Here is a 24324-nt window from a genome sequence, read left to right on the forward strand (position 1 = left end):
CCCCGGTGGTGATTGGGAGGGAGGGGAACAAAGCAGCAATCCTTCCCCCAACGCCACCAGCAGGAGCTTGTCCCGGCCCGCTTCTGGATCCACAAACACTGTTGGAGCAGGCGATCAGTATGAGTTCTCCACCTTTCTGGGGGCGGTGGGCTTGGGCTTCAGCCCTGGGGTGGTGGGCAGCAGGCTCTGTCCCCCAGCTGCAGGGCTTCGGACTCTGGCTCTGGGCTCATCCCCTCCTCCCACATCACCCATGGCGCCTGTTGCCTCCTCCAGCCCCCCTACCTACCTCCCCATCCAGGGCTTAATTTGTCCCCCAGCTTCCCAGGGCTGAGTAACTCTGCTGTGAAAAGGGATATTAACAAATATACAACTATCACTTTTTACTAGCTAGCAAGTCTAAAAAAGGAACTCAACCAAAAAGAGCAAAACATGCAAAGCACCTTATTTGTGTTTCTATGCTGTTTAGGTCATAATTTAGACATGTATATGTGCATATTTATTTGTTTTTCTTAAAGTTAATTAAGTATTTTAGGAAAAATTGTCAGAGCGGCCACTAGTAAGAGATGGTGATCACACTCTGGGGCCACCAAAAAAGTTGCTGTGAGAACCCCTATTCTAGGCAAACAATAAATACAATACACTGTCACTGCCATTAAGGATCTGGGACATGGTGCCTTTCATTTTCTGTTTCTCCTCTCCCTAAATTTTGCTGGCATTTTCTATAGAAATCCAATACTACACAGACTTTCTGTATAATTTTAAGGCCTTGATTTGTCTGACAACATTTTCAAGTGCTAAACATTTGGGGGTCCGGGGGGTTATATTAATTATATATGGTATTTATTAAGTTATAGCCTTGAATGAATACATTGCCTTGGAGATTTGAAACAAGAAATTATTGGTCTGGGAGTCAGTTCAGGCTATTCTTTTTCCTTGTAAAGATTTGAATGGACTTAAAAAGAAAAGCCTATATCATGTTACTGAATTAGATTTACAGTGTATTAAGTAGAATTATGTGTTTCTCTGTACATTTAACTGCAGAGCTGCGTGTTTTCTTCTGGAAGATCTAGTGAATAATCAAGCCAAAATATTGACTGGATTTAAGCAACAGAACAAGAGAGAAAGTAAACTAGGAGAGTATGAGTTGCTTTTTATACATTATGAATAGTAAATTTTACATTTTCATTTCTCAAAAACTTTCAAATTATCTTCAGTAGCCTCTATTTTAATTTCAGAGAAGTCGGCCATTATTTAGCCCCTGTACTTTACATGCATGCATTAATACAGTAGCAATTTTCCTCTATTTTAAGATTTATTTTAAATCAAAGCTGAGGTGAAGAATCATGCAAAATACAGCACTGAAGGACAAGAATGGATCAAGTAACAGAAAAAGAATGGCAATGAGCCAGATTCTGATCCCTCTGAGACAAGTTTAAATCTGGAATAATTCCATCGACTTCACTGGCGTTACTTCAGATTTAAACCAGTATAACTGAGTTCAGAATCTCCTCCACAACTTTAAAAATGTAGTCCTGTTTCTGCCACCCTTATTTATACTGAGTAACATCTTATTCATGTGATTGATTAGTCCCACTAAAATCCATTGGACTACTTAATGAGAGCAATGACTATTCAATGTGAACAAAGTTGGCTTAATCTGACCCTTAAAAAGTTTAAAGTTAAAAATACAGATTTAAAAGGACAGGCATATGCAAAACAAAAAGCCCAGCAAGTCAGCTCTATGGTGTCTGGAAGCCTGGAGGCTGTCTAACAGGTAGATTCTCCTCTCTGTCCCATGACAGGGTGTATAAATATGCACTACACATCCCCATGTCGGGGTTCACTGTGACAGGACCACAGGCAGTATTAGCTCCTGCTGGGTTCCAATAAGGGATGGCAACTTTAATTTCTGCCATCAGCACAGTCTGCAGTACCCCTGGACACAAGTCAGTCCAAGTCATCACTGCCACTTTTCAGCCTGCACTGATCACCTGCAATACCTCTGAAGGGGAGTTTGTGTCTGCCTTACTTTATTGCAACCTTCTCTTTGTGAGCATTCGACCATCAGTTGCCCTTGTGCCTTGGTTTATACCAACAAAACACGGCATAAATCAGAAGTGTATTTGCCTTTAGTCTTAGTTTTACTAGTGATACTTAATGATGTTTAGACAGCAGGATGATGATCAAGGTATAAAAAATCTAGACAGAATAAATTTAAGCCATCTATGAGGAGTTCCCGTCTGACTATCTTCCAGGCCTGGACAGATACATCGCAGGAGCCATTTGCTTTGCAGTATATGGCTACTGTATATCTGGTAGTGAGGAGCATATGAGAGATAATGGAATTAAACTTTGGGGCTAATCACCAGAGGTGGCTAGATGCTGAGGAGGGAGGGGCATGTTTCTACAGAGATTATCACCCAGCAGTGATTTTCAAGATGCATGGTGATGCAATCTCACTAGCTGAGATTAGAATTTCACTCAATGACTTTACACCAACCCTTACCAATACAGATTGGAATTAGCAAACCTCTACATTCAAAGGAAATGTCAACTCACACAAATTATACATGATACACTTTTTAGCAAATTCCCACAATTAAAATAAATCAATGAAACTGCAGATGGTTGAGGTTTGCTTTTTATTTTGCATTAAATTGCCTGTTGTTTCATTAATATTCTATGCTTTTGACCAATGGGTCACAGAAATTCATTTTTCTGAATTTAAGAGTCTGGGAAAGAACTGGTGACTCACGGATATATTTTGATTTATTACCTCTGCAGAACTACTAATTATAATGAATTCTGGAATATCCACTCAACCCGTATGTGTCTTTCCTTGACGTGTTCTGCCATAATGGGCCCATTTCACTGGCCCAAAACAAAATCAGTATCATAACTAGCAGCTCAAATTCTTTTAATTCATACAATAGATTCAGATCTCATTGACCCAGACAGCCAGAAAAGACAGCCAGTCCTTGCCAGATGGCCAGAGAGGAACAAGCCTGTATATCACCATGGGCATGCTTACTAACAGGAGTACTACAGATAAAGTTAATAAACCCAACAATCCATTAAGTGCATAAATGTTCCTTAGTTCCATTGATGATGGAGTCACAGGTTTCTATAAACAAACAGTGCAGACCTCATTGTCACACCATATAACAACTTCTGTGCTGGACTGCCTTCACACAAACACCTTAAACAAGTTTCAACAAGTGAGGCTGAATCACTTGAGGAGAGCTGAAAGATCACAGGACTGAAACTTTGTCATACTGATTATCTAAAGCCACTGGAAAGAAATCCATGCATTTTAGTAAGCAGGCAAAGTAGACTTTTCACCAAACAAAAGAAACTTTGTCTTTCTATTATGTGACAAATCCTAATTAGAATCAATGATATTTAATTGTTGGCCCAGATAAGGTTTTTTGCATAGTTGCACTTTCTTAAAATACAGATCTGATTGCTACTAGGGAAATATCTCCATCAGCTGTGCTCTACGATCGACCTTGAACAGGAATCGTGGCATTTCAGATGTTTACATCTGATCTCTTTGGGGTAATTTTGAAAGTGTAAACCACTAAAGAACATAGTAAAGAGCCAAAGCAATTTCATTTTGTGGGAATGTATTTATTGAAATGTACCAAAAGTACCCAGGGAGGCCTATTATCATTTTTGTCTTAAGCATGTGCTAGTTCATGACCAAAAGAAAGCATTCCATGAGGGAAAGGAGGGGGAAAGCATTCATAACAACTCTTTATACCAAAAAAGCTGCTTTATGAGCGGATGGGGAATATTATATTTCAGTACCACAGGCAGCAAAACAGAACATAGAAAAAGAATTGCTTAGCATGATGACATCTCTCTAAACCATTCACTTGTGAACTTGAACTTTGTCATGATGTGTTAATCCTCTAGAGCTGAGCACTTGTGGGACAAAGTTGCTGTCCATCCTCATAAATGATGGTGGCAGGAATGAAAATGGTGAGCAAAGTACCAAACCAATATTAAAAAGACACTGGAAAATAAGTACTCTAAACAGTTCAAAGAATTATGGCAATCCAGTTGAACCTATTTACAGTGAACTCAGATGTAGTTAACAAAGTTGGCTCTCGGAATGTCGGTTGTCTGTAAGGAAGGTGGTTTCAGCACCCCCTATCACCATAGCTCCCTACTATCCGCCTCTTATTCATCTTAGCAACTCACCTAGGCCCTAATATGTATCTCCATCACTGCCTCCACCAAAAGGGCACCCTGTTTCCACTCAGTCTTACTCAGAAATACAGAGGACATGTAGACAGCAATTCAATAGAAGAATGACAGTGAGAAATCAGCAGCAATCTTAATGCTATTATAGCACCCCATTGTAGTGGCCTGCTTAGGACCTATCTACACTATGGTACAACCATGTCAGGGGATCCCATTACAACCTGATTCCATTTTGTAGGATCGATGATATTTAAACCATGTCCATGAACCATGCTAAAGCCTTGCACAGTCCAAATCCTTTGGAAACATGCTTAAGTTCCCATTTATACTATGAAATGGAAAAGTGTGGTAACTGCATCAGTACTGTAACCTGCTTCACTGACATGGTTGTGCTTGTTATACAGACAGGCTTTTAGCTTATGCCTAACGCCCACCCCAAATAATGAGACCAAGTATAGTGAAATAGAATGAAAACCACAAACTATTTCAATGCTTCAGAATGTGCAAACTGCAACTCAGGTTCTAGAGAATTTCTTCTGCACAAATATAAACAAACAGACAGACAGACAATAGATTTCATTGTTACAGAATTCACTGTTCAGAATACTTTAGACTTGCCTTTTAATTAACAAATATACTGATACTTTAAAAATATCTTGGTCAGGAGGAATAAACAATCCTCCTCCAGAATGCTCCCATTTCCTTTCATTCCCAATTCAGACTGTCTCAAGCATAAAGTATTTAAGAAATTATATACTGGGGAAAGATATCCCCTAAAGGTCTTCTCCCCCAGCATTTTAAATATCACACATTCACCTCTGTGCTACTGCAACATGCAATATAGTTTTCAGAAACAAAGAATAAATATTTCCAGTGAAGGTTATTAGGTTGTTTGCAACATGGTTTTTGTTCCCATTTTTGGTTTTGGTAATAAGAATGTATCTTTTATTTAAATAGGAAAACAAATACCTACATTTTCCAGTCCTTCACTCCTCCACTTTTGTGGGGACCGCCACCTCTGATTCAAAAGGTTTATCACAGTCTGAGGCAGAACTTGTTTGTGGAAGCTTCTTGTTAAGGATTGACAATGCATCACTAAAACAAAGTTTGGGGTTTTGCTTTTGTTGTTTTTACTAATTCTCTTGAAACAGAAAAAAATGTTACCTGTCAGACAGGTAGGGTGGAGAAAGGACCAGAAGGGGTAACCGTAAATCAGAAGCTGTGCATTGGGAGTGCTGCAATCCTTCAATCACAGAGTAGCCCTGGCATGCTACTAAAATGGAGCATCACAATAAAGAAATTAAGGATGGAACAGTCCTCTCTGATAGAAGAGTGGGTGATAGACTACATACCATACAAGCTGAAAAATGTAGACACATCAACGTGAGTTAGGGATGCAACGTGATCAGAGAGACCCATTCTACCCTGAGTTCTGAATTTCCTGGGTGTTATGGATTCTTAACCCCTAGATTTTTTTAATCCATGCATGGAATTACCCACAGGGGCCTCGTATGCAAAGTCTTATGCATGTGCTTAATTTTATGTGCTTGAGTGGTCTCATTTAAATCAACTGAACTAGACAAGTGTGCCACTGATGGCAGGATCATGCCCATGAGGAACCCCATTGAAGTCAATGGGACTGTTCGTGTACATAGTGTATTCTTGTAGGAATCTGCAGGATCAATGCCCTCGCTTGTATTTCTTTAAACACGACGTTATACACATTCGTTTCACTATTAGCAGAAACAGTCTAAACTAAACTGGAATGCTGAAAAAAAAATTTAAGGTTACCTGAACTTTAAATAAGGAGCTGTGATCAAAACCCTTACGAGCAGTTAATTTGCCTTTGGTTTGCAACATATTTAACTAATGGAAAGTTATTCATGTGCACATACACAAAAAATATGGCAACTGTCCACTTCTTAACTATTCTATGCAAACAATCAGATAGCTGTTCTATAAGATTTGATCTTCAACATTACTTTTTAAGACCCATATTCACAACTAAACCTTCATATTTGTCCTTCACTGTGCATACCACTGAATTTCACTCTGAACACTTGGGATAAATCAAAAGTGTCACACGTCTAGAAGGTTCTTTGCAATGGGCTAGAGCATTAATTCTTAATTAAAAGCTTAATCCCTAGCAAATGAGTTGTCAGTACTCTGAGCAGAAGCTGACAATTTTTGTTTGAGCTAAAACTGTAAGAGACGTATTTCACAGTATTATTAACTAGTAATTTTTTACGTCTTCCTTTTTAAAAAATCTATATTGTGGGGGTCGCTTCTGTCTGTTTCTGGTGTAACAAACAGAATCTGGGGGATACAAGCAGCGTATCATAGTTGGGGCTTCAATTTATCCAAATGGCTTTTATTATTTATCTTTCTAGAAATGTATTAGACAGGTCTATCAATAAATGGAAAGCTGAAAAAGCTGTTTGGGGTTATTTTTCATCATTTATTCATGCCACTCCTGATACAGCTTCAGCCATGAGCAAGCATTGCTCTCCAAGGGCAAGGTAAAGCTGGCAACCCAGATAGAGACTGGAAGTTACAAGGAAATAGAAACCTCATTCCACAAATTCTTACTCACATGACTAGTCCTCAATTCTATCAAGCAGCCCACAGAAGTCAATGGAGCTACTCGCTTAAGTAAGACCTACTCACAAGATGAAGTGTTTGAAGGATTGGGCCCATTATCTGTTTTCATCATAAACTAATGGATACATCTAATTTCATTAAAGCTCCAGCCCAATTTTGTATATTCAGGTGGTTTGGATCCTGTGACAGGACCACAGGCAGTTGGATCCTAACGTTTTGATGCATATTCAGACATACCTCTGAACTGAACCCTCAAATATAAAACCAAATTCAGATAGAATTTGTAGCTCAACCCTAACTCTATAATGAGCCAAATCCAAACTCCAAATCTAAGTCCTCTGAAATCTGGGAAGGTTTGAGTTTGAATCCAGATTCCAAACCCTATGTTCAGGAGCGATCAGATAACAGGTTTTTGTTTGGCCCATTAGAGAGAGAGAGAGAAATTGGAACCAACTCTAGAACCAAATCCATAATTCATGATTTGAAGGTTTGTTTCAAGCTCATTTCTACTTTTATTTGACAAAAGCTTTATTGAAGCATTTGAAAATCTGGAAAACATTCCTCTAAAACACAGCACAAGGGAATGAAAAAACCCAACAACAAAAATAAATTGGTGTACTGCTACCCACCCACTTTCTAAAGTGAAGTAATTATTTAAAAATATAGTACTGATGACAGAAAAAGTGTTGTTACTACTTGGAAATTCCATTTACATTTTTAGATACTTTACATTCATGTTCTGAGTTACAGTGAAACAGAAAAGAAGCCTATTTGGACACGAATTTTCTACAGATTAAAGTCTTTAAAACAGAGAACAGCTTTTCAGGTAAACTGTTTCAAATACTTCCTTTTGGGAAATGGAATTTAAAACACCACCAAATGGAAGATTCCTAAAGTGTGTTCTGTGATGTGAAACTGGGTAACACAAATAACCACCCTGAAGATGACAGTGCCGCATCTGGGACTTCTTTCTGTATTTTTATATATAGCATGGATAACTATATGTATATACTTTGCGGCTCAAGTCTGGGATTTTTAGATTACTTTAGAGAGTAAGGTGCCTATTGACAATGAATTTGGGCAACTAACTCCCTGAAGTTCCTTTGAAAATCCCACCAAAACATCTAACACAAGTAATTGGGAGTAGTTGTAGTGTCTCACTAATTGTTCCGCTCTGTGGCTACATTCTCTATTTCACAAACAAACAAAACTGTGTTAAAAGAACATTATTTAGATTGCAATGCCAAGCTCCTGGAAGTTAGGAAATGCCAGGTTTACAGTAGCCTGGGCAACCTTAACGGTTGTCCCTTGCATGTCCATCCTGTGTGCTGAATGAGACAGAGGCCCTGTGGAAAAAACACTACATGATCATATAATTGAAAATTGTACCAGTGCATATGCATATGGGGCAGGATTAATGTTGCCTGGGCAACCATAAACCTGGCACTTCTGAACTTTCAAATGGTTGACTGTGTAACCTAAATAACGTTCTTTAAACCTTTTTTCATATATAATTTCCTAATTTTTAAAAGGTATAAACAGACTCTAATATGTATGATTGTAACAAACCCCTCATCATGCATCTTCAATGAGGTCTGAATGCGGAAATGTCAGCAACGCAGCACCGACGTCAACCACTTGAACTACAGAACTGACTACATTAGCAGCAGAAGGACGCTATCACAGAGTTGGGGGTGAGCCACTGGCTACATGTGCTAGGTTCATGGGCAGATCACAGGGAGCCTGAACTGACTCTCTCTCTTCTCCTAGGGAGGTAGGGTAAGCTCCTGCAGGACGTGGTACCCCCAGAGAGGGTATGTACTGCTGTCCATTCACCTTTGGGGAGTGGGCTCCCAGGCATTCCCAGAGCAGTGTCTGCTATTGCTGTAGCTCCTGTGGCTTTGCTAGCAGCATGAGTCCAACTCTTAACAACATCTGTGTTCAGTTGTTATTTTGGCCCATTGACAACATTTTCCTCAGGAATGCAAGGATGAGACAGAAAAAGCAGTTTTTTAAACAGTTTACATTTCTGCCAAACTTGAACAGAGTTTCATGGGACAAAGAAAAGGAACGTCTCTGGCCTGAGGGTTTTCTCCCTGCCAAATTTAAAAGTCCAGTGGAGGTCTTAGAACATCTCAGAAAAGGTCGCAGAAATCTTCTATAATGGAAAGTGTTAGATGACCTCAATATAGGGGCTGCTACCAAGCTCCCCCTATAATATAGATATACACACTGAATGCATGGTACATGCTGTACATAATGTATATTGTATGCATGTAGGTACATTATTGGATCTCATTAGAAAATGGAAGAATTTCCATAAAGATTTTGCAAAAAATTGTTTCTGATTTTCATCAAAGTTTCATTTTATGGAAATTTTCTGAGCAGCTATTATTCAGACAAATACATAAATACACCATAGAAGAGGTTTCCTTGCGTTTCATTTAGTAATCACTCAAGTGTTTTAGGATCTTAGTCTCTCTTCGTTAACATATCAACTGTTTTATGTGTTTGCTAGACTGATGTGTCATGTGATATATTCTGGAAGCCAAGATATTTCTGATATTTAACAGATGTTCAGTTGATGTTGTTTCAGACCTGACAGGCGGCTATTACTGTTAATTTTATTTATTTAAAATCACATCAAACATATTAGATAAAAAGGAAAATTCAACATTTTTGTAATTATCCTACACTTCAAAAATATTAACAACAGCAATAGCAGCCCATGGGACTATCCAGAAGGAAATAATGTCATAATTTATCAAGATGGCAGCTGTATTTACCAGCTTAAACAAGATTTGGTAATTGAAAAATCTACAATTTAAAGACCAAACTATGAATCATCAACTCAAATGTTATCTCCACCTTACTATATGGATGTGAAAACTGGAAATCCACCAAAAGGCACAGATATCTAAATGCATTCTAAAGCAAATGCCTCAGGAAAATATGAGGTATAAAAATTGAATGAATTTATAACAAATGCCAAGATTTGTCACAGAGTTCAATGACCTCTTATCACCAAAGATTTTCCAGAGAAGACGACAAAGTGTCTGGGACAAATGTTAAGAATGAAGCCAGAGCATCTGTCATGGTAGGCATGCCATTGGGCATCTGGAGAAACTTGAAAAAGGGACTGATTGAAAGAATCCCTCTGTCAAAAACTACTCAGAGAGGGAACACTTGTTGGACTTAACAACACAGAGGACAAAGAGCGATCCAAGACAGATAGGGATGGCAGAGCCTGGTTCATGCCCTTAGCAATGTCTGATGGCACGGGAAAGATTAATTTTCAGAGCAGTAGTGTGCTTGAGGATGGTTCAGGTGTTATTAAAAGCAGAAAGGCTGTATTTTGTTTCAAAGGGGGAGAGCACCTCAACTGTAGCTGTATCAAAATGTGAAGAGAGAGCCTGAAATTTCTAACTGCATACTTCTATTATTACATTAAGGTAAAATATTTAAGCTTATCATTTGCATAACACTGGCAGAAAGTTAATTAAATACCATGCATGGCCGCTGAACATTTAAGTACAAAAAGCATCCAGTGTAGGAGAAACACAGGGTACGAAATAAACTCACATGTACAGTAAAAGTCATTAAAAAGTCAGCATTTGCCAAGTGCTATTGTACAGTTACCACAGAACTTGCCTTTTCTAATATCGGAGGAAACTGGAAACCTCAAATACTGCTATGTGGCAACTGTTGGCAAACATTGCTGGGGGTTTTAATGGCAACCACAGGTATAATAGCCATTGGCATGTCAATATCAATTTTTGATTCAGTTGTCTCTCTTTACCCATCAAACCAGAATTTTTTTTATTCAGAAAAATTATTTTCTCCTAAATAAAAGTGAATAAAGGAGTACACTGGCCAAATTTGAATGTGAAACATTTACATTTAGATATAAGTTTAGATAAAGGCAATCTACTGTCCTAATTGTAATGTCCTGGAAAGATTCTTTTGGTTTCCTAACCAGGTAATTGGCAAATAACAACAGGAGCCCCTAAAAAAATCCATCACAGATTTACATGTTAGGACAGAATCCCACGGGAGTTCTAATTAGCCTCTGGAGAACGGAGTAAGTGTTAACAAACACTGAATGGAATTCCTTCTCCAAACACAATCAACAGTGGGAAAAATCCCTCCCGTGCATGAAGCATTCTCCAACTTTAAAAAAAAAATGTACTGGGATTTTTAGTAGCACTGAAAAAATGTACCGGAAAGGGACAGCCAACTCTAGTGCCTAATCTGAATGTGCAGTTCTAACAGTAGATCCAGCCAAATCTATACAGGAAGCCTAACTTACTGGGTAGCTCAGACAGGTGCAGAACAACTCACTGTACTAGCAGTAAGTCTAGGCAGGACCAGTCTGCAAGTTTCTTCCGCTACACTCTAGTTTCATTGTATGATCACTTCCTTATAGTCACACAGGTTTCAAAAAATAACTAGATAAATTCATGGAGGATAGGTCCATCAATGGCTATTAGCCAGGATGGGCAGGGATGGTGTCTTTAGCCTCTGTTTGCCAGAAGCTGGGAATGGGCAACAGGGGACGGATCACTTGATGATTATCTGTTCTGTTCATTCCCTCTGGGGCACCTGGCATTGGCCACGGTTGGAAGACAGGATACTGGGCTAGATGGACGTTTGGTCTGACCCAGCATGGCTGTTCTTGTGTTCTTATGTAGACTTCTGTAACTGTTGCTTTCACTGTTTCATGGCTATTAGCTCTTGGTATGATAGTATAATTATATTCTAGGTTCTTGGGAATGAAATCCCCAGTGCATGTCACTAAGTTTGAATCTAACAAACACAATCATTCGCCACTCATCATATCTACTGTCAGCTAGTTGACTCATAGCATACACTACTTTTACTATATCTTTCAGAATCATAGCAGACTGCTTAGTCATGACCAGATGCTATCAGTGGCTACGTCATCTCGTCTTGAGATATGTTACACACTACTCCAAACCTCTATTTCATCAACATAAAGAAACAAGCTCATCCCTGGTATAAATCCATTTAATTCAGTGGAGAATTTTTTTCTTGGCCCTAACCTTACCTATGTAACCTTGTGCACTTAGATGCTTATAATCACTGGAAGATACTGTTGCAGGTTTAGCAGTTCCTTGATTTTTTTTCAGATGTATAACTTAGCATAGAATTATTAAAGGTTATTTGAAGGAAGGAAAACTGAATTCTCTAGTTCATCTTAACCTTAACAATTAATTATGGATCTGAGTCTGCACTAGTTCTGTTAGCATTGGCGTAATATAGCTTAGAAGCATCTTTGACCCTATATTGTGTTGATGGTACATTGAAAAGTATTGTCATTACAATACTAGGAGATTCCGTAAAATAGTCAAATATATCATATATTACATTGACAATGGACTCCAATAGATAGGTGCACAGAATATGGGATGATGAATGTACTGACCATGGCCTTTTCTGACACATGAATAAAAGGAGGATATTTCTCCATTGCAGACAATTGCCTGGTGCTAAGAACCATTATTTCACTGAAATGTTCATGCAGTATGATGTGGTTAGCTTATTGCCTGTGGGTTATTTCATTTCCTTCTCTTACTGTCTCTGGAATGCCCACTCCTTCTCTAAAAGGATCAGACTCATCCACAGCCTCTTCCTACCTCACTCCCTCCAGCTCCTGGCACTGACAAAGTGCTGGATCCCTTAGTCTGACATGCCATCTGCAGTTGCCCTCTTTTATGGAGCTCTCTCCTTTTCTCACATTTCCTGCTCTTGCTCAGACCACAGTGGTGGCGTCGGGCTTCTCTTCTTCCATTCTTGGTGCTTCCAATCCCCCCCTTCCTTCCTCTTCCCATTCTTTATTCTCTTTTGAGCAAGACTCCAATTCACTCTTCTCTTCTCTCCCTCTCCATGTTGCTGTAATCTACACCCACCAACTCCTCCTCCTCCCTCTGATTTTAGCTCCTGGCTTTCTCTCTTCCTCTCCTCACAATCTCCCACTCAGCTTCAGTGACTTCAGCTTTCATGTTGATGACTTGTGCAACCCATAGCTGCATGTCTCCTCGCCTTCACCTCTTAATTCAACCTGCATCCCAGGTCACCAAAAGGGCCATTCACTTGACTTGATCTTCACCCCACACGGCTCTCTCTCTCTCTGATCTCTCCGTTGCTGACTTCCCTTTTTCTGACCATCACCTGGTCTCTTTCAGCATCACCCATCAGTGCCCTGCCCCCACATCGTGTCACTCAACCTTTCTGTGATGTCCAGTTCATCGGTGTTGAAGATTTTTCATCTGCTCTCAGTCCTCTCCTCCCTGCCTTCTCTTCCCTTTCTTCCATTGTTATGGTTGTTGATTCTCTCCAATCATCGCTCTCCACCCTTGACTCTTCGGGGTCTGCCGACTCCCAGCCCTGGCTCACCCTCAACACCCACTTCTTCTGTTCCTGCTCTCATGCTGCTGAGCACCTCTGGAAGAAATCCCATGACCAGGTTGACTTCCTCCGCTACAAATTCATTCTCCCCCTCTTTCAGTTCTGCCATCTTGCTAGTTAAACATCCAGCTTCACTGAATCCCATGCCCATGATCTCAGTCACCTTTTTGACACTTTAGAATCACTCCTCAAACCCTCCCCTCCTGCCTCAACTTCTCTCTCAACACAGGATCTTGTCAATTTATTTCAAGAGAAAATTGACAAAGTATGATGTGACCTCCCCCCTCTCCTCAACTCACCTTCCTTTCCCCCTTTCCTCCTCATTGCCTGCACTCCCTCAGCTTTCTGTGGGGGTTCCACAGAGCTCTGTTCCTGGTCCCCCTCACTTTTCCCTCCATGCTTTATTTCTCCACAAACATAAATATGCTGATGACTCAGAGATCTACCTCTCTACTCCAGGCGTTTCACCTTCTGTCCAAGTTAAAATCTTGGCCTGTCTCTGACATTCCTTGTGGATGTCTAGCCATCAGCTCAAGAGCAACATGACTAAAACAGAGCTCTTACTCTTCCTCCTTTCTTTCCCCCAAACCCTCCACACCACCTCTGTTCTTGGTCACTTCACTCTGGACAACTCCGCTATCCTGCCTTTCACACAGGCCTATAACCTGCCTGTTACCTTTGACTCAGACTTCTCTCTAACTCTTCACATCCAGGCTATATCTAATCCTTGCAGATTCTTTCCACATAGTGTCTGTTAGGTATGACCTTACTTATCCATCCACACACCTAAAGGTTTCATTTAAGCTCTCATCATCTCAGTTCTCAATTGCTGCAACATCCTTTTCTCTAGCCTTGAAAAATGCAATCTTGCCCCACTCACATCCATTCAGGATGCAGCTGCAAAGATCATTTGACTGAGCACAGGAGAACAGCACCTTCTCTATTAACTAAAATAAGTTGAGACATGGTATGTTTGTCTCTCAAATTAATCAGGCATAATTCAAAACACCTGCAATTATACATTAATGCATAGGGCAGAAATCTTGTAAAATCGGAAAGCACCAACTTAAAAAAAACCCCAAAAAACATGTCTCCATTTTGCCTATTCTCTTCCGTAAGTGATAACTGTGCTTTGTGTTGTCACATTATATTTCATGCTTCCAGTGACATAGAAGAATATGCTATATACACAGAGTGCGTCAGGTTCAGGAACATTTGCTATACACAATCATCCTAAGGTAAAAGAAATGCTATTCATTTTAAGTTTGAAAAAAAAATTCTGCAATGCAGCAAATCCTTCCTGTTGTCCTTTGGGTTACATTGTGCTTGTAAAACATTAATTCATTTTTAGTGTTTCTGATAGGTGTGACATAAATATTGCATCTTTTAGTCACAATGAAAAGTTCAGGCACCTTACAATGACAAAAAAGCACTAACTAGTCTTACAAATGTTTTTATTACACCCTGTAAGGTTTTTACTGGTTTTCACAATGTTAAGTGAAGAATTCCTCTCCACGTATTACACCCACAAACAATTGCTTGGAAGCAGACTGACAATAGCTTCCTTGGATTGATTTATGTTCCACATGATATAGAGAAAACCCAGTAAGTTCCTTCTAGTTGAATACCCATCAGCAGTTATTCCTAGAAAATATATGTTCTTTTGTTGTGAGGTGTTACGCTGGAAGTTGGGAGACACCTCACTGACGCTGGGAGGCATAACAGTTGCCTTCCATGCATGCTAGATGAGGGAAAAATTAACTGTCCTTTTGTTTCAAGATAGCTGAAAGATTAGAAGCCACCACCCAAAACACAGGACACACATAAGGCTGCTCAGGAATCTGATCTATGATGTCAGAAGGGTTTCACTGTGGGTTGAATGTAAATGCAAGTATGGGGGATTGATTTGCCGGCAGCTGTGTGTCTCTAAGAGGGAGAAGGAGCACACAGAGCAGCACCAAGGTAGCCCCAGACGCAGCTGGTAGAGTGACCCTGCGAAAACCCCTGGAGAGAATGCTTTTTGAGTAGAGTGCCGGCTGAAAGATATGTAGAACTGTCAGGGAAAAAGCTATCTCCTGTTGTTTGAGTCCTACTGTGTTCAGGGAAACAGGATTTTTGTACATGCTTTAGAAACACACAGGATTGCGTCAGAGAAATACTTGACTCCATCATCTATTTCTCCTCCTAACAGAAACAACCACCAAGATCTTGCATATTGGCTAACTGCTCATGGAAAAAGTGTTAACCTAAGGCAAGACAATTTAATTACAACCAGTAATAAATATGCCACAGTACTTATCATGCAGGCAAGTTCACACTCTCATGGCATCTACTCCTTGCTTTATGAAAGTCTCATATGTCTTTCTCAGGTTGGATTCAGAAATAATTCAGATAGGCAGAAAAAGTTATTTCTGGTCAAACGTAAAGTGTTGATATTAGAGAACACCTCTCCCTAACTGTGTAGGTGGAAATATGGGCAGTCGTTCATTCATTCTAATTTTTTTTAAATTCTGTCCACCAGCAGAAATTAGTGCAGAATTAAACCTTATCTAAACTTTCATAAGCAGTGAACTGTACTTCTACCCGACAGGATCTGTCACTTTAGACTTACCGTGCATTTGTTTGGCTTCTCTCCTGAATGAACTCTCATGTGAATCAGCAGTTTGTAACGGGCATTAAAAGGCTTGTATCTTCGAGGGCATCCTGTCCAGAAACAAGTGAAGTCCTCTCCCTTTCTCTGGTCTATATGAACCTTTTCTATGTGCCGCACAAGTTCCTCTTGCTGGTCATACAGAGCACTGCAATCTATCCAGCGACAGCAGTGTTTACCATTGAAATCATCTAATTCACCATCCTCATCCAACAGAGGGCCCTGGGCAGAGGAAGGCAAGGCAAGTTGATGGGAATGGTTTATGAGGTCATGCTGATGTCGGTGTTGATGTGCATGGTAAGGGGGTGGTGGACCTTGTGGTGGAGGAGGTGGTAGAGGGGGAGGAGGAGGCATGTCAACTGTGCTGCCTGAAAAATCATCCACACGTTCACTTTTTAACATGCTCATTGGCTGGCTGTCTATCAGAGGTATACCTTGTTGAACCACCATGTTGTTCATGACTGCCGACTGCAAGCTACTTTGTTCCAACTGCTGCATCCGCTGGTACTCCACAGTCCCATTTTCACCATAACCTGGGAGGGTGATGTTGCTGTTAGCCACAAGAAGACCTTTCTGAGTGTTTGGAATAGAGCAAGGCTGGGGAATACAGCTTCCTCTTACTCCCAAGAAATGCCCATAGACCTCAGGCTGCGGGGATATGTTTGCTGGTGATGTTCTCGAACCGTTGATGTAGGCAACCAGAGAGGTTGGGGATGTACGGATGATTGTATTGAAGTCAATCCCAATGCCATCAGACAATGGAGACAAAGAGAGGGCTCTTTTTTTGGAGCGGGCTGAATGAGATCTGGTTGAAGAATGGCGAGGGCTCGGGTAAGGGGAATGGTTATTTTCCATACCAAACAAGTAAGAGGGTAATGAGTTAGATACACTGTTGTTGGACATGGATGTTCCAGATGGTATACTCAGTATGTCTCCTAGCTCACTGCCATTTTGGGATCCTTGGTTGGAAGGAAGGGAAGGAAGAATCCTGTACCCATGAGACCACTCATGTTTCACACTCAGCGTTGACTGACTTTCTGACAGGCTTAATGTTGTAGAGGCCAGAGACTCACGTGACATGAGGGACCTGGAATAAAGGCAGGAAAAAGAAAGGCAGGGGTTTAGAAAGTCAACTTAAAAGTTCGGTTCATAAATTTATATATTACTAATGTACTGGTTCTTCTATCTTCTCTGTGTTGGCATAGTCTCACAAAGTGTCATAGCAGGGCCAATTTTTTAAAAAGTGCCCTCTAATTTTATGTTTTCAAAGGTTTGCCTGCTCAGTTACCACACCTGCAGGCACACACAGGCACTGCATGCATACACTGGATAGTTGAGAAGCCAACTGAAAATCTGTAAAGCACTTTAAGAGTCTTGGATGAAAGTTACTCTATACGCCCCTGGATCCTGCACCACTGAAGTCAAAGGAACTTTGTCATTGACTTCAACGGAAGCACAAGCAGGCCCTGAGTGCAAAACATTATGCTTCCACTTCTTATTAAACAGATATTAACTTCTGTTGAGTTGACCTGCCTATCCATCCATTTTGGTGGCAGGTGTTGGTGGGAAAAGTTGGAAGCCGATGAATAAGCAGAGAAATAGATATTAAACTCAAAGGAAATTATAGTCTGTAATGGAGGCAAGCTGGTAAATATCATTCTTCTTTAAAGATATAACTCAAGGTTAAAATGCAGATAATATCTAACTGTACAAAATCACAGTAAGTGAATTAAAATAAAGAAGAGCAACAGTTTGAAGACTTTTAGTTTTGTTTTTATGATGTTTCCACAGCTAAGTCAGAACAAGTGTTTCAGAAATTCTCATCTTCCCAATCTTGTCAAGTAAATTCTTCCCAGAAATATCAGGAAATTTGCTTATACCTGGGATTTCTTAAGTGTAACCCTAACATCTTAAGCCAATAATGGCGCTGGTTTCCTCAAAGAGGCAGGAGGAGGAGAGGCAGGGTGGGGCTACAATTCCCAGCTCCAGCACAGACTTCCTGGGTGACTTTAGGCAAGTCACTTAATCTTTCTGGGCTTCGGTTCCCCATCTGTACCATGGGGACAATAGAACTTCCCACTTTGAGGATGTTAGGAGGATAAATTCATTAATATTTTTGAAGTACTCAAAGAGAGATGAGGTGATGGGGGCCTTATAAGTACCTAGACATACAGGCAGATATCATTGGTTAAGATAGTTATAGCATGTGGGTTCAAGTTAAATTGCTGGATTTGTTGCTTTCATTGCACATTTTGTGTTTTAAGAAGCAAAGGCACTGGACCAGTACTCAGGAGATCTGGCTTCTACTCCCAGTTCTGCCACTCACTTTTTGTGTGACTGTGTGCAAGTTACTTAGTCTCTCTGAGTCTCAGTTCCCCCTCTGGAAAATTAGAATAATAGCTTATCTACTGCACAAGGCAGAGGCTAAATTAATTAAAGCTTGCAGGGGGAGGGGGGGCATTTACAGGCTGTGATGAACACCATAATAAAACTACTAAATAATGAAAAAAATTGTCAGAGCACTTAGCCCCTGGGATAAGCATTTCTTTCTGTATTTTAATCTAAAGAACTATGCCTACCTGGATGTTACGCACATATACTGCCATAAACAATTGGTTAATATTATTTTACTATGTACTTTTATTGTTCAAAAATTACAGTAAGAAAACAAAAACAAAAAGAGAAATAAACCTCATCTTATATTTGCATATATTCCAGATATTGCTATGGCAGGCAGTACCAGGTGGAGCTATTACACTTAGTCTTCCAAGTTCTTGTTCTTAGCGTACAAGCAAGTTTTGACTCTTGGGAAGATATGCTGCGTTACCGTTCAGTTTGGGTTATGCACAGTCTTTGTGTAGATACAGTTTCAAGAGAGAGGGAGCAGTGCAAGCAGCAGGAAAGATTGTTCTCTGCCTTGGTATCTGATTAGAGTCAATCCTTGAGGAAGAGTTCAGCCCTAGGAACCAGGCATTGGTGTTGGGCTGAGATTGCCCTGCATGCTTTTTGACCATCTCATCTCAGAACTGGGGTATGTGTGTAATTAAAGAAAATTACAGTTAGCGTATACCCAGACTCCACATCTCTGATCTTTCCTCCTCTGGGAAATCAATTTACAAGGCCCCAGAATTCTGCTATTATTTGGTAGAGGTACAACACTAATGTCATAATGGGACAATCGTGTCAGCAGTAGGAGCAACACTCAATACAAATAAAGCCAAAATTCCAGCTTTAGTTGTACCGGTACTGAATGTATGTGAAAAAGATATAGATATAGATATATAGTTCACAGTTTTGCTATCAGTTTTGATTAAGGCTAAATCCTAATCCCATTTAAATCAATAAGATTCTTATCACTGAATTCAGCAAGAGCAGGAGCACACTCTAAACAATGGCTGGTGTGATATTTCCAGTGAACGAGGTAATGTTTACCAAAGATTACACAAATGATGCAATTGTATGCTGGCTGTCCTTGACATGATTCTGTTTGATACTACAACTTTTCACCTGAGACTGGTAGAACTTTTGATCAGATTAGTAAAGTTTGAAGAGTGTATGAAACACCAGGCAAGAGAAACGTAGATGGCTTTTGACACTCAATTCTACACAGTTATGTAGTTTACAGCTGAAAAATCCTCACTGTGTTTGTTTCTACTGAAACACTCTCCTTAACCTGGGAGGCAGGGCCTGTGTGAGTTCTCCTGTTGCTTAACATAACAAGCATTTCACAGTGGTCAGCAGTCAATTGATCAAAAGCGTCAGCTAACAGTAATTTGGGCTCATTGAGGGCTATACTATATCACAAGGACAAACCACTCCAGGAGCATCTCAGGAAAGAAACAAAAAGAAAAGGAGTACTTGTGGCACCTTAAAGTCTAACCAATTTATTTGAGCATAAGCTTTCGTGAGCTACAGCTCACTTCAGGGAGTCATAATTGCCTCCCTGCTCCAAGGAGATAGTAAGTTGCCGCTCCCAGGGACTGTCTTAGCTCTGCTAGCTAATGTGCTTTGTTCGGGTAGGAGGTGGAGCTACCTATTCACAGCCACTCCTCAGCCAGCGGTTCCAGAGTGGGGAGTAAATGGCTGTGCAGCATCCCGAAGTTGCTTCTGCATGCCTAGTCCCAAGGTCCAGTAGTCAGCACACTCATGTAAGGGGAGAACTCTTGCTTTTGTTTAGGCACCTGCAAGGGCAAAAGTTCTAGGCTGCAGTGTGGCCCTGAATACTACTATGCTCTGGCCCTAAACAGAGATGTACTTACCGTCTGCAAGTAAAGTGTAATAACATTTGATTTTTACATGGTAGGTTGAATATTTCTCTAGAAAATAAAATTGGGGATTTTTTAGTTTAATTCATTTGGCATGGCTATTCCTCCTTTACGAACAAACCGAAACGTGTGCGTCCGGCTCAGGCTCATTCAGAAAGATATTGAACTGGTTTAAATGCAAGTGGATGCTCCTGCTAATTATTTTTTTTTAAGTTGCACTTTATAAAATTAAACTAGATTGTGGCCAGACTGTCAAGCGTTCAGTGTTCACAATTAGAAACAGGTTGTCAGCAACCAAAATGCTGAACTCATTTGAAAATCTGTCCCACTGACGAGTAAATACTTACAGGGGACACTCTATGTACTAGTGTAAAGACGGAGATTGTGACATAGTTATGTAACACAGAGAGCCAGATCCTCAGCTGGTGTAAATTGGCACAGCTTCATTTACTTCAGTTTAGACCAATTGAGGATTTGGATCAGAATCTTTCAAGTTTACCGACAAGGCATTTCTATTTATGAATATAATTACTCATTCTCTCTATAATTTGAAATGCAACAGTGCTGCAATATGAACTGCTGATTTGAACCTTAGAAGTAAACATGAAACAAGTGTGAAAATCTTGTTTTCCTTTACTCATGTATGATCACCTAAGTTCAGCATTCTTTGTTTCCCCTGAAAGAATTGCACTTCCTAGGTCCCAGTCCTGCTCCCATTGGGAAAATCAAAATGAAACATTTAGTTTTGGTCCCTTTCAACATCAATTTGCACCAGGCAGAGCTGCCAGAGTGTACTATGGCATTGTGGGGCATCACAAGGGATATAGGCCAGCCCAACTCATACAGAAGAATGGGGTCACGAGGCCCCCATTTACAACACACACATACGACACTGCCGCAGCTCAGGCAGATGTGGTTTAGTGTTGAACCAACCCACAATGAAACGTTTCAACTTTTCTGAATTGAAACTTTTGGGAACAAGTTTCAATATTTTGACTTTTCACTCCAATGCGGGACAAAAACAAATGTTAAAATATTGGAATTTCCTGTGGGATCCATTGGTGTTAGTTACTGCCATGTTATTAAAAGGAGAAATACAGGACCTTGAATTCTGACAGGCTGATGATTTCAGTTAATCTTTAGCAAATGTCTCCTTAAAATGAAATCACCCAAGTGAATTACAATTCGGCAAAAGAAGAGCCTAAAAATGGATACTTGGAAGGCACAGCTTAAACTCAATAAAAGTGACACATTTAAATACCTGAGTATATACACATACAACACACATATATGTGGCTTTAACTGTAACTACATTATGACTGCTGTCACACTAATCATGATGGCTTTTGGCTCAGAGGCATGGCCTTGGATCTGAATGGCTCACAGTGACACACACTGGATGAGCAGTTAATTTGCAAGTCAGCAAATATATGGAGGCCCTACAGGCACAATCTTCAGTGGTAAAATGATGGAAATCCCCTCTTCACAATATAGCTTACAAATAGATTAAACCAAGGTTTCAACCTAGCCAAATACTAGTATTGTTTTTAACCACTTCAAAATAACTCCTGAACTTGCAGTGAAGTAATGAGATACAGTACGAGATATTTTAAAAAACAGTAACAGTTGCATTTTGTAAATAAAAAAAAATACATTTCAGCACTGAACACAATGGTTAGACACACTGACAAAAATTCTTAAAAGCACCTAAGTCACTTAGGAGCCTAAGTCTAATTTTCAAAAGTTCCTAAGTGACTTGGGTGTTATTGAAAATGGGACAACTTCCCCTGTCACTTAGGCACTTTTGAAAATTCTACCAAGTGTTTATACAACTAGTCTGTCAGGGACATGCTATATTAGCAGTAAGGTGGTCTATACAACAGTTCTTTTCTTTCCTTAATGTCTATGATTCTATAATATTTTCATTTGCAATGTCAATAGCCATATTTTAGTTTACAAATTCATGGAGACACTGCACCATGAGTTTGACATTAGTATAATTTGGTAAGCACTGGCACAACATACAAAGCTCTGTACCAGACATAAAATACAGTGAAACCCTGCACCAATAGGATTTATTGTTAGGAGTTTTGCTGTTTCCATCCCAGAACTCACCTACTGAGCCATAATTTTTTCATTGTAAAAAAAGTAATTTTTTTGCAGTTATGAAAGTCTTCATCCAGTAAAAGAACAACAAAGCATGGAAGCTTTGGACCAAGTTCTGCTGTTAAGTTTGGTCTATACCTAGAAGCTATATGGGCATAGCTATGTTGGTCTGGGGTGTGAAACAAAACCCACACCCCTGACCAACACAGATATGCCAACAAAACTCCCAGTACAGATGCAGATATGTTGATGGAGGAGTGCTTCTGTCGACATAGTTAACATCACTCAGGGAGGCAGTGATCCCACCCCAACAGAAAAATTCCTTCTGTCACTGTAGGCTGCAGCTACACCAGGGGACTATACTGGCAAAGCTATGCCACCATAGGCTCTGTAGTGTAGACGTAGCCTTAGTTACAGTGGTGTAAATCCAGACTAGCATCACTGATATAATGGATCAGAGTAACTCCATTTAAACACAACCTGTTCTGATGAGGGTAAGTACTTAAATGACAGAAAAATTAATATGCTCTTTTGTAATACTGAAGAGAAGAAATGTAACTCAGGACCTTGTATCTGATGGAGGTATATTCAGGTTTGAAGCATTCATAGCCCTCTGTAAGCTAGGACTGATCTGGTTGCATGCTGTTGAGACCTGGTTTGCAGGAGGTGATATAGGTCCCAGTCGCTGAACCATCATGGGACTGCTGGTGACAACTAGATTGTTGCAGCTGCCTTTTCCAATGGACTTGCCCCGAGGCCCACAGCCAAGACCTCCTAAAAATAAATCAGACAGATTAGTTTTCATGTCCCTTTTACACATGACAAGAACAGAGAATTCACAATTATGTACCATTTCTATGGTACCAGTGAGGAGAAATTATTGGAACTGAGCATCCTTAATAGGGAGGTAAGATGACTGAGGGCCCTATAATTTTCTGCAAATATATAAAGCGATGTTCTAAAATGGAATCAATTACGCATGCTAATCAAACAAGGACAGAATGAGAACGAACATGCTTGAATAGCAAGAGGGACCATCTAGGTTCAATATTGGGGAAACCACTTTAAGAACAATCTGGGTAAAGAGCAAGCTTCTGAAGAAGGTTACACAATCACCTTCACGGTGTTATTCAAAGTGAGATAAGTCTCCCAGGAATAGTTGAGCCATAATTAGGGAACGGTTTGAGTCCATCCCCGCAGAGCTCCGGGGGTCTGCTCACATGGACACCCTGCATCCATAATCCTGCTGGGAGAGGAACTGCTCCCAGATCTGAAGACCCACTGCACCGCTAGTATCATTAGCTATATGAAAGGACTGGGCATAAAGGCAGGCCCATAACTCCTTAGCCCGCACAGACAGCAGAGGTGTAGAGGAGAGTGCATGTTGTATGCGCTGCAAAGTGGGACAGACCTGCCGCTGCAGCCTGCAGTCCAATGGAAGTTTGGAGCCCTGAGAGAAATTCTGTGAGAGTCAGAGTTTCTCTTAGGGCTCCCACTGCAGAGCAGAACTTCCCAGAGCTCCCTCCTACCACACAGACATAGCTAGTTCTTTAAAAGCCTTTCCTCTATATTGCCATGATTCAAATTGATGGACTATTATACAGCAGTATGGGAAACTATCAAGAGTGTAGGCAAGTGGGACATAACCACAAAACATTCAGAATATTTTGTGTCCTAAAGATAACGATTTAAGACTACCGAAGGGAAGTTTAACAGCTCACTTTTGTTCATAGAAGAGAAGATGAATGAGTTTAAATATGTCAAGTACATGAAAGGCAGATGATATAAAGTAAATGATTCCACTGACATTACGGTTAGGTATAAGTACTAAAATTATTTATATCTCTATTTGTTCTTTGTTCCAAATCCTCCCCAAGCCAGAAAGGAGAACACAGGGTGAACACGATGAGAAGTCCCTTACTACTGTTTTAAATTATTCTCTACCTTCTGTCTATGAGTTCTAGCATATAACCCTGATGTATGTTTCTTATTAAGAGTGCTCAGAGGGTTCTGAACTTCACAAAAAGGCATGTTAAGGCATTCATAGCAACGGCAGGCTTAGGA

At 40.2% G+C, this 24324-nt stretch overlaps 1 protein-coding gene across 1 annotated transcript in view; it reads right to left on the bottom strand.

Annotated features, from left to right (window-relative positions):
- The window catches only part of GLIS3 (GLIS family zinc finger 3), a 259122-nt gene that overhangs the window by 181397 nt on the left and 53401 nt on the right, over positions 1–24324 (bottom strand). Inside the window, exons 3-4 of the mRNA XM_074954088.1 lie at positions 22827–23034; positions 15851–16976 (exon numbers count right to left, since the gene is read on the bottom strand). Of these exons, the coding sequence (XP_074810189.1) occupies positions 15851–16976; positions 22827–23034 (1334 nt within the window). The remainder of the gene's footprint in view (positions 1–15850; positions 16977–22826; positions 23035–24324) is intronic.

This window comes from Natator depressus, chromosome 5 (assembly GCF_965152275.1).
Source record: "Natator depressus isolate rNatDep1 chromosome 5, rNatDep2.hap1, whole genome shotgun sequence".
Classification (NCBI taxonomy): domain Eukaryota; kingdom Metazoa; phylum Chordata; order Testudines; family Cheloniidae; genus Natator; species Natator depressus.